The 12,264-nt window shown below is 31.7% G+C and overlaps 1 protein-coding gene across 1 annotated transcript; it reads left to right on the top strand.

The window, feature by feature from the left end:
* The first annotated feature begins 4,712 nt into the window (after window positions 1-4,712).
* LOC107415616 (homeobox protein SBH1) lies at window positions 4,713-11,814 on the top strand. The gene is made up of 4 exons (XM_016023977.4): window positions 4,713-6,233; window positions 6,680-6,926; window positions 10,900-11,144; window positions 11,385-11,814. Exons 1-4 carry the CDS (start codon window positions 5,829-5,831, stop codon window positions 11,589-11,591), a joined length of 1,104 nt encoding a protein of 367 aa, XP_015879463.1. The 5' UTR covers window positions 4,713-5,828; the 3' UTR covers window positions 11,592-11,814.
* The last annotated feature ends 450 nt before the right edge of the window (window positions 11,815-12,264 follow it).

The raw sequence follows: 12,264 nt of genomic DNA, 5'->3' as shown, positions 1-12,264 counted from the left end.
GAAAGAAAAAGGAAAAGATAGTATTGGATTTCAGTAATAATTAAGTAAACGAATATAGGAGACGCCCAAGCATATACATGTATAATCAGATCAATTTCAAGCAATTAATGAGTGTGGGAATGTCAATATCTAAATCTTAAATGAATTGATTTATTACGTACGGAAAATCTCACACAGGAGATTTAGGACCCACTGATTGGAACGATCAAACTAGAGCCCCATATTTTCGCTATTGTCTATTTTCCTATCATGTCTCTACCAGGAATATCTGGGTAATTTACCGATCTTTTTTTGAAAGTTACCAATTTTCTCAAAGGAAAAAAAAAAAAAAATATATATATATATATATATATTATGAGAGACACATGGAGGGGATAAATATAAAGAATGATAGAAAACAGACGTAAAGGTGACCTGAAATTTTATGATCTCTAGGGAATAAGAGTAAAGCTTAATTTGAATATCATTGGATATAATCCTCTCTTTTTAGCATGATAGGATAAATTTTGATTTTGAATATATACCCCTCTATATGATCATAAAATCTGGAGACTGGAGGTTTTAATCTTCAAAGGCTACCAGAATGGCTACACCTCTTGTTTATACCTTATTTTCTGTTTTTCATTACTACTTTTTTAAAAAATCAAACAGAAGTATAAAACATGTTCTTCTTTTCTTCTTTATTATTATTTTTTAATTTTTGAAAGAGGACAGAAATACATAAAACATTAATAAAAATTGCTAACATATATCACATGAATATCTTATGTAATTTAATTATAGATAATGATACTAAAACCTTATACAGGAAAAAAAAAATGCACATTCCTATTAGGCTTTCCCATATATATATATATATATATATTTTATGAATCCCTTACAACATAAAGTTGGAAGTATATTCCCATTGATTTTTTTTATTGGATAAGCTTATGAATACAACAATAAACTCATTATAATTGCGGAAAAAAAAATTCACTCAGATCAAGATCACCTTGAAACTTCAAATTATTTTTTCAATAATTTTACTAGTAGATCAAATCTACAAATATCTTATGTTCGATAATTGAATTTAATTAGACAAATGATTTTAAGTTATTAAAAAAATTAACCTTAAGTGTTTTTTTTTAATCCAAACATTTATGCCCTTTGCAAAAAGGTGAGCACGTAATTAATTACCTATTTCATTTCATTTAATTTTTGTTTGTTGAATATCATTCATTAAAATCATAACTAATTAGAAAAACATTAACATAAACACAAATTATATAAACAAGTAAAAGTCACCAAAAAGAACCATAATTCGCATACTGAAAATGCGTTTCTAAACATATTATAAAACAGCAATTTAACAAAAGATGAAGGTGAATTTGACATAATTATTAAAAATATGCTTCTAACTTAAAAGCTTAGAAACAATTTCTAAACATGTTTAGATATCTATAAATATTATAAAATAGCAAATTAAGAAAAGACAAAAGGAGAGTTTGCCATAATTATTAAAAATATGCTTCTAGATTGAAGTTTAAAAGTAGTTTCTAAAACTGTTTGGATATTTTTGTAAAAGTTTTTTTTAACCAAAATGGTGAAAAAAACAAAAGAAAAAACTTTAATTCCTCAATAAAGTTATGAGGAGACAAAAAGTTTTAAAAAAGTAAAAACAAAATTATCCTAAAATAGGACCTAAAACAATTTAAAAGGAACAGACATTCATTTTATTTAAAGCAAATTAAAGAAACAAAAATTAATAATATTCTGAAAAGAAAAAGATCAAACATTAATTAATCCATACGCCAACTTTACATGCAAGATGATAAGCAACAGATTCAGCCAAAAAAAAAAAAAAGGAAAAAAAGAAAAAAAGAAAAAAAAAAGAAGATAAGCAACTGTATTACATGATCTGGAAGCAAGGTGAAGTCGGTGAATGAATGGAACCAAGAACAAAGACAGAAAGAAAGAAAAGAAAAAAAAAAAAAAAAAAGGAATAGAAATGGTACAAGGTCAGAAATATGCTCTTGGGAAGGAAAACGTTACCAGTATAAACGGGAAAAATTGCCCTCCATTTGCCACGTCTCTTTATTTTTTTTACCCAATATCTCGCCTCTTTAATTACTACATGCGCATGCCATTCGCAATTATTTGTTTAATTATCCCATTTTCATATTACAATTAACTAATTTTGTCTCATTACCAAAAAACAAAAAAGAAAAAAAAAAAAGAAAAAAGAAAAGGAAAAAAACACTAATTTTTGTCCAACCTTTTCATCCATACACTGTTTTCGCGTTGCTGTGTACTCTAGCATTGTTAGACTCCAAAACCTACCTACAGTGGTTATAATAACAAGAACATCGTAATTAACTTTACAAATTTACAGTTCCAAATCTCCGTTGTTAAGTTTTTTCCGAAAACCAAAGGGCAAAAAAAAAAAAAAAAACTCGGTTGCCACTATAAAATATAGAAATTTGATATGGTAAAAATTTTATGAGTGATTTATGCTTCTATATGGCACATTTTTTTTTTTTTTTTTTGTGGTTTGGTTTTGGTCGAAAAAAAAATTCATTGTGGCTATTATATGTAAATTCGAATAATCTATATGGATATTTGATTTGACACAATGAGACTTGCAATAAGGGATTTATGGAAGGACTTCTACATGCCCGTTATATATAAATCAAATCACCCATTCACCAAAATAAAAAGATAAAAGAAATTGTAAGCCAAATCATCTACATAATGAATATTATTTATTATTTTTTAAAAATAAAATTTAAATAAAAATAGAACAACACATAAAACGTGTGAAATTGTTATTATTAATAATTGAGTCAATATTTAAAGTTTATCTATTCTTTTTTATGCGAGAGTTAATATGATATATCTTTCTCCATCATTTGTGAAACTTTTATTATAAATTACAATATATTTTAAATCTAAAAAAATTCATATAATTTTTGTTAAATTTAAAATTTAAAAATATATTTTTAATAATTTTACTGCTAAATCAAATTTACAAATACTTTATCATGTCATCACACAATTGATTTTTCCAATACCTTTTACGTTATTCTCCGGTTATGTGTTTACTCAGCTCGTTTAATATTAGTTTATAACTTTTGGATTTTATTTTTCTTTTCATTAAAAGGGAAAAATATAGAGATGAGGACCTCTTATTCGTTGTTGGAAAAAAAAAAAAAAAGGGTTATTTTTATAAAACAATTTAATATGATTTTTGATTCTCCATTTTTCTTTAAAACTGTAATTATATTTCGAAGAAATAACTAAAATGTCACAATCGAAATAAAAGACAAAACCAGAAAATGTCACAGAAGAGGATTTATAATTATGGGCGTTATATATACAGGCAGCACGAGTTAAGAGCTTAGAGCAGCGAGAACGAGAAGTCAGGAAAAAGTACAAGCCCATGGCCATGAAACGGGGAAAGGGCAAAGATAAATATTATCAAATCATGTACTCTCTCAGTCTCAGCAAATCAAAATCAAGTGCCCTGTAAATTAACAATCAACTTCTGGTTCAGAGATTATGATTATCCCTGGACTTAATTAACTTCTTTTATATTATGCGATGTAAGTAAGGACTGTCTATCCTCTTTGTCTTCTACTTCTACCTTCCACCTTCTTCTTTTTTTTCTTTTTTTTTTTTCGTTTAGTCTTCTTCTTCTACTTTTGTATTACTCTAATTTAATTAATTAATATGAATTGTTGTCAGTGTAATCCAAGAAATGCACACAGCCAGAGCAAATTTTTAAAAAAAGAAAAAAAAAATACACACGGCACGCATTATATATATATATATATATATATAGAAGGGAGAGAGTTAGGGGGACGATGAATCTTTTCACCATTGATTGGTGGTGTTTTCTATGGTTTTTTACAGGACTGTAAAGCGCTACAAATTGTTTGTTTTGTTTTGCTTTGTTTTTGTTTTTGTTTTTGTTTTTGTTTTTTTTTTTTAAATTTTTTAAAAATATTTGGTGAATACCAATTGTTTGTTTTAATGGGGAGAGAGAAAAATGGAAGCCTATAAAATGGACTAGGTAAAGACTAGAGACTAGAGAGAGATTGAGGGAAGAGACATTCGGACTGTCCCACTAACTTTACCAGCTTTTTCAAGCTGCCAACCCCCACTTTTTTTTCCCAAGCTAAATAATTACAGATTAGATGCTATGACTATGACTTATACTAAGCTTTCTTTTTCAAAAAAAAAAAAAAAAAAATTACAATACTAGCTAGCTCCTACTTGGTTAAGAGATTTTCTGTCAGCACAAACTCAGCACCTCCCGAGTCCTGCCACAAAATCAATTACATTAGACCAAATTGATCCTAATCCTTATATATATATATATATATTTGTTCATATATTGAAAACGCCGTCGTTTAGGAAACTCTTTTTGTACTATTCTTTTCAAAAGCATTATATACCCCCATCTTTTTTCTTTTGCTGAGAAAGAACTATTAATTAGTAGGCATGTGACATAATTCAAACAATATATCTTTTTTATTTATAAAGAATAAGAAAAAAAAGATTGCTCGGAAAATATTAAATAAATAAATAAATAAATAATTTACTATGATAATTGAGAGAGAGAGAGAGAGAGAGAGGAGGCTCGGGTGGGAAGAAAGAAAGAAGAAGACAATGGAAGTGCGAATATTAAAAGAGTGGACAGATTGCCATCAAAGCTCCAGTAGAGTAATAACAAAGAAAGTAAGAGATAGAAAGAGAAAGAGAGTGAGTAGTGATTCCGTGCCCCAAAAATCTTTTATACACACACTCTCTCTCTCTCTCTCTCTCTCTCTCTCCCCGTCCATCACAAATTCACAAATCACAGTTCACAATTCACAATTCACACTACTGCTGCTACTACTACTACAACAAGCTTAGGTGACCCATTTGGCTCATATATCCTCGATTTGATCGTTGCTGTCTTCGTTGGTTTTTTTTTTTTTCTCTCTCTCTTAATTCTTTTGCCAGTTATAGCAGTGCATCAGTGGCAGTGCAAGAAAAGAGAGGTAGAGAGTTTTCATCGGGAAGGTAAAGCTTCATTTGCACCCACTCTCTCTACCACTGAATCTGAACCCACCGCCCCCCTTCTCTTCTTTCCTTGTATAAACCCTCTTCTTGTGTATGTACGTATCTCTATCTCTCTCTCTCTCTCTCTCTATATACGCATCGCGTGCGCTCTGCGTATGAGTTTCACTCTTTTCTTACTCTATTCCCTTCTCTTCTAAAAGAGAGAAAGACAGAAAGAGAGTACTACTGCTACTACTAATACTAACTAGGAGGGCCAAAAAAAAAAAAAAAAAAGAAAAAGAGAAAAAAGAAAAAAAAGAGTATGTTAATGGTATTGTTGCTATATTCAAGAAATACAAACACCCATTTTTCATTTTCCGAAGGAAATTTTTAGGCAGAAGCAACCAGCTTTGCCTGCAGCTAGCAGAGGCAGAGAAAGACCCAGCAAAAGAGAGAAAGCCACCACCATGACTACCACTATCACTCTGTATAAAAGCCTGTAACTTTGTAAGCATAAAACCCGGGAGAGATAGGCAGCAGCAGCATCATCGGCACAAGATTGAGATATTATTATACACCACCCCATCTTTTAAACCAAAAAGATTGTCTCTGCCTAGGAAAGATAACAAAAGAAAGAAAAAGAAAGAGAGGGTCTTCGGTCTTTTTTTTTTTTTTTTTTTTTAATTTTTCTCATAGAGCAAATTCCAAGTGAAAAATAGGAATTTTTTAAGGATAAGATAGCGAGAGAAAGAGATAGAAGAGAGGAGAGAGAGAGAGAGTGAGAGAGAGAGAGAGAGATAATGGAAGGTGTTTCTAATGGCACTTCTTCTTGCATGATGTCTTTTGGAGAAAACACTAGTAATGGAGAAGTATGTCCAATGATGATGATGATGCCTCTAATGCCACCTTCCCATCATGATCATCATCAACATCATCCTATCAATCCAAACACGAATTGTCCATATCTTCCTATTGCTACTACTACTTCCATTAACAATATTAATCAAGACCAAAACAATAACCGCAATACTAGTAGCAGCTCCTCTTTCGTTCTCGACCACAACAACAGCAGCAGCAGCAACCCAGCAGCTGGGTGTTATTTCATGGAGAACAACAACGACTGCAGCAATTCTTCTGTCAAAGCTAAGATCATGGCTCATCCTCACTACCAACGTCTCTTGGCTGCTTATGTCAATTGTCAAAAGGTGATATCAAAAATTAATAAACAAATAAAACAAAACAAAGAAAGATGAAAAAAAAAAAAAAAGAACCGTGAATTTTGACTCTTAGTTTTTAATACCTCAAAACTGTCTAAAATCTCTTTTTGCATGCCTCTTCTTAATTTTCCTTTTGGGAAATTCGGATCTATGAATCTATAAGTAAATAAAGAAAAAACATGGAAGTTACTTGATCCGTTTCTTTGTTACTATCACGCTTTTTGAGTAACTATGTTCCAAGAAAGAAATGAAAAGTTAAAGAAGTGGTTGAAAGCTCTTTCAAAGCAGCAGAGACTGATAAAGACAGTCAAACTGCCTAGACTTTGGCTTAATAATCATATATTAAGTGTACATATAGCATACATCCATTGTATATATTATTAATTTTCTCTTAAGCTAAGTTTTTAGTTTAATAACAACGAAAACAAACGCAGGTAGGAGCGCCGCCTGAGGTGGTGGCTAGACTAGAAGAAGCTTGTGCATCGGCGGCGACAATGGGGCATATGAGCACCGGAATGGGATGTATCGGCGAAGATCCGGCTCTGGATCAGTTCATGGAGGCCTACTGCGAGATGCTGACAAAGTACGAGCAAGAACTCTCAAAACCCTTCAAGGAAGCCATGCTTTTCCTTCAAAGGATCGACTGCCAATTCAAGTCCCTCACTGTTTCTTCTGATTCTGGTGATCAGCTATCTTTCCATTACTAATAAGACTAACCCCTCTCTCTCAACCCTTAATCGTCTTGCTGTGTTAATAATTTCTTTGTTTACTCTATATATTATAAATTTATAAACTTAAAATGAACCACGCATGCATGTTTCATTTTCCAAGAACATTATAGGTTTTAATTTGAATTAAATATTTTGGAAGATAGCTTTTGTTTTCCAAAGCGGGTGATTAATTAAATTACTTCTTTATTTGCTACTTTCAAGTCTTTTTTTTAATCACTACTTTAATGAGCTCTCCTCCCTTCTTTTTCCTTTTAATTATTTATTTTTGTTACTATTTAATATATTATGAGACTTCCTTTTTTTTTTTTTTTTTTTTTTTTCCTTCGATGAAAAAAATACTCGTATAATGTTAGTTTGACTACATAGAATATATGGATCTGTTCATGGTTGTTAATTATATTATGTATCTTCTCGGAGCTTGTGTTGTAAGATGTTGCCTCCTCTTCTTTAAGAAATTTTTCTTCATAAGTTCGGTACACATCTACTAGGTTGTCAATTTGTTTCGCCATTTCCGTGCTAACTGCAAGGGTTTGTTTTGATTCCCCTTGTAATCATCAGAAGATGCCAAAACTATGGTACAAATGCAACTACAAACTGGTTTTTTGTTTTTACTAGTACTTATATCAAGTAAAAGACGCCAAAAAAAAAAAAAAAAAAAAAAAAAAAGAAAGAAGTTTAAGAGCATGTTTCAATTGTGTTTTAATTAGGCTGCTATTAATATCTTGATGCGCAATCTTTCTTCTGTCTTCCTTGTCTAGCATCAAAAAGTCCTTGATCCAAAGTAAACTTAGCTTAGTATCTACCTAGCTTGTCTTAGTTTAATTCTACATCAACATATATATGTATAGATCCCTAAGTTATTTGATAGAGCGTATATATGCTTGTGCTAATTCAGCTGAAGAACCTCTATTTGTAAAGTTAGAAATATTTTTTTAACCTTATAGACCCGCCAATTTCAGGACAATGAGCATCGACTAAGGTTGAAGTTTGAATTACTAGTCTCTTTGGACAACCTCTCCTATATGGTTAAATGATGTCTAGAGTTTACAGAACTACAGTCATTTGGTGCAAGGGAGGAGAGGTTGGAACTAAGAACGATCAATAATGCCATCCGATTTGAATTTGATGAAAACGTATAATCATTAATTAATGTTATGAGTCACATAGAAATGAAAACTTTTATATCTGGGACATCAAATTTGTACATGTTTGTTTGAAACTCAAAATAGCTGTTATGTTCAAGTATGCCACGCTTATTAGCTTATTGTTTTAAACTTTCATAAATGTAAATTTTGGTGAAAAATCTTCTACTCCTTGCTCAAGCATCATGCTTTCCTTCATGTACCTCATGTTACTTAAGACCTTTGCAATGCATAAATGTCTTCATTTGGGTTGTTGTTATGATCTTATTGTGGTTTACTTCATAGGGAAAAGAAAGATGATTCTAAGCTGTGTGTGGTTTTAAATAATGAAGCCATATCATACTTTTATTTGGCTTTAGCATCCAGAAAGGCTGCGTTGCTTATTGTAAAATAGTAAAAATAGATCTGGTTAGGGGGGTACTTTGTTCGTAATTTTGAAGATTTAATATTCATCTCTCTCTCTCCTCTCTTTCTCTCTCTCTTTCTGTTTGTTTATTTTGTTTGGTACTTAGTCTTATATCCTAACATTAGCATAGCTGAACATAACGTTCAATATGACCAGTTTGTGTTCATGTAGTCTGTACAATAGCATAACTGCTGATCAAATAAATTGCCCAGGTCCAGAAAGCTATAACACATTAGAAGTAATATTTTATTTTATTCCTTCTTTTTTTTTTTTTTTTCTCTGCAAAGATTGAAGTCCATAGGTTATGATTGAGAAATATGTTGTCCATATATATATATATATATATATATGTAGGTTAGTTAATTAAATTCATCAGATTTATTGAAGTGGTACGTAACTAATTTGTTTGAGTGGAATGGTAGTTTATTTCCAAAGTCAGTAATCTTTTATCGATAGATATCCTCATTAAATTTTAAATTATCAAGTTTCCAAGTAGATCTCTTTAATTTTCCTTGTATTTGGTTCCCTTACTGAGCACCTATCTGATTCATTACGGATTCATTGCTGGTTTGAATTTATGGTAAGAAAACATTGACGTCCATTGAGGTTTGGTATAATAGCACAACGACCCCAACAAATTGTCTTTCGTCATTTTTATAGTTCCCTTGCCACCTATCCATGTTAGTAAACATAGGGGGTATGATAGACATTTCGCTTCAGGGTAAATATCATTGACCTCCTATGAGGTTTGCTTATAACTACACACAGGCCTCAGCAAAATTGTTTTTCATCACTTGCCTCTTTTGCACCAATTTTTCAAGGGTATAAGAAATTATCAGGTTTTCAACTAGATCTGTTAATTTTCCTTGTATTTGACCCTCTTATTGAGCACCTGTCTGGTTCATTATGTATTAATTGCTTGCTTGAATTTTGTTGGGTTATTTGTAATCATTTCCAAGATTTATTCTTCTTGTCACGGAATTTTATATTTGTTTATAATATGTATACTAACCTCATTCATTCTGTTGAATGGTGGTTTTGTTGGTATGATGTTATTCCATGATAAACATTGCTTTTCTTTGTTAGGAGACAACATATATAATGTTTGCAGGAGACAGCATTTATACGTAAAATGTATACACGGTTCTTAGCAAAAAGAAAATGGTTGCAGTTAGTCCATGATTGGTAGAGCCTTTTAGTTGGTCTTCCCGCGGTGGGAAGTAATAAAGTAACATATTCAATACAAAAAAGTACCAAGTACTAGCTGGTTCCATGTAGATAGTGTTAAAAAAAAAAAAAAAAGAAAAAAGGAAAAAAAAAAGTAGGAAAAAAAGAATGTAGCCTATGGGTCTAAAAAGAGCACCTAAGAGCCACAAGAATATGTTGACAGGCTTTGTTAACATCAGACTTTTTTGATCAATATAAAATCTTAAAAGAATTCGCAGTTCAGGTGGTCTTTATCTATATATTTGTCCTTGATACTTGTAAATATTTATAGAAAATCCTGGGTAGAAAAAGTTTTGCAGTTTTATCTTTTACCTCCCATATTTCATGGTTCTCAATTAATGCCTTGTGTTCATGGCATAACTAGACTTGTAGTTTTACAAAATAGAGTATCTTTTAGTCTGCTGGGACTTTGTTTTCTGAGTAGGCTGGTCAGGTAGTTGTCAGGAAGCAATAGTGGATATGTAGGATTCGTATACTGATAGGTAATTAATTTCTGGGTGCAGATGTATTGGAACTTGGGATATGCTTGTGTTATATGTATATGGAGACAAAAATGCTACTGTGGGCAATGTTACCCACCCTACGGTGGGCAACAAGCATTTATTACTGTCGACGGTTATTTCCCACCAAGAGGTGACAACGTTGCCCATATCAGCAAAATCTAAAGGGGAGATACTACCTCAGGAATTTATAATCTTCAATGACTGATCAATAGGGTTTTGTTTAGGTTTTTTCCTTTTTTTTTTTCTTTGTGTTTTTTGTTTTTGTTTTTTTTCATTCAATTGGTCTTTTTGTTTGTCTTGTGTGTGTACCTGATGGCACCCATGTATGCATTACTCAATCTTACAAAAAAAAAATAAATAAATAAAAAAAACTAAAAATTCTATGCAGTATTTGTTCTGTTTCTTCCAGGATATTATTTTGCCTCCAGTAAAATATGTCGCTTGTTTGATAATTTACAGTCAGTAAGTTAGCCTTTTTCTCAATGGTTACATAATTTATAATACTGAGTATATAATTCTTTATGGATTATAAAAGGTATGAACAATATAAGCTTCCAAGTAATTCATGGTAATTGCCTTCGTAGGGCTTGGTTATGTGTTATTAGTTGTCCTTCTTACATGCATAGTACTCCATGATTTGATTAGGTTGCGGAGAGGCAATGGACAAGAATGGATCGTCTGAAGAAGAAGTGGATGTGAATAACAACTTCATAGATCCCCAAGCAGAAGACAGGGAACTAAAGGGCCAGCTTTTGCGCAAATACAGTGGATATCTTGGCAGTTTGAAGCAGGAGTTCATGAAGAAGAGAAAGAAAGGGAAACTGCCTAAAGAAGCCAGACAACAATTACTGGATTGGTGGAGCAGACATTACAAATGGCCATATCCATCAGTAATTAATATCAATTTCTACCTCAAATCAATGATATTATTGTAATAACAATATTTACATTTATTAGGCCTGCTATGTTGGGGTGTAGTCGCCTACCGTACCCAATTACATTCATATGGACATTTACATCCAAATTTATGTAATTGGTCACCAATGCTTGTCATGATGTGGGGGCTATAACACCGTTATAGCAAAAATTATGTATACATTATTGACATGTATATGTTAATGGCAATGCAGGAGTCACAGAAGCTGGCTCTGGCAGAATCAACGGGATTGGACCAGAAGCAGATAAACAACTGGTTCATAAACCAGAGGAAGCGCCACTGGAAGCCTTCGGAGGATATGCAGTTTGTGGTGATGGATGCAACCCATCCTCATCACTATTACATGGACAATGTTTTGGGAAATCCTTTTCCGATGGATATCTCTCCTGCACTGCTCTGAGACTTTCCATCATCATCATAAGATGTATGATAGATGCAAGGGCCCATGCATTCTAATTAATGTATCTCTCCTGTTCTATTCTTACCAACAGGGACTACTTTTATATAGAATGAGTTTCTCCTTTTATATAATATGTATACATGTCCATGTCATGCACTAATATTTTAAGTATGTGTAGGCTACTCAGTTTATTATAATAATATAAAAATCCCGACTTTAATCAGTTCTTTCTTGAATATTTTTGTTATTTCTTATTTGGATGTGTACTTGTTTTAATAATTTAGATCATTGTCAATTCTGTACGGATGGAGTGATAATGGAAGATTCTTGAGGAGTAAAATCTATAATCTCTTTAGTGTCTATGTGGATGCTTTAGGTTAAAATCTTATTTGAATGTACAGTGATGTCTTTGTATTTTCGATTATATTTTAGTGTATCGTATTAAAAGCATTTTTGGTCGTCCGATTGATGAAAGGATAGCAATCATTATAAAAGTCAATGATTTCTCCTTTATCATTTTCTCATACTCAATTTTTTTTTTTTTCTTTTTTTTTCCCATAACTTCTACACTCCATTACACGCACTCTGATTAAGATGTAGCACGTTATTGTAGTGCTATATTTTAACGTATCTTTGTTTAAATTTGATATTAAAAGCCTAGGTTAATCCCTTG

This window comes from Ziziphus jujuba, chromosome 1 (genome assembly GCF_031755915.1).
Source record: "Ziziphus jujuba cultivar Dongzao chromosome 1, ASM3175591v1".
In the NCBI taxonomy this organism is placed as follows: Eukaryota; Viridiplantae; Streptophyta; class Magnoliopsida; order Rosales; family Rhamnaceae; genus Ziziphus; species Ziziphus jujuba.
This window is presented reverse-complemented; position numbering and strand designations above follow the sequence as displayed.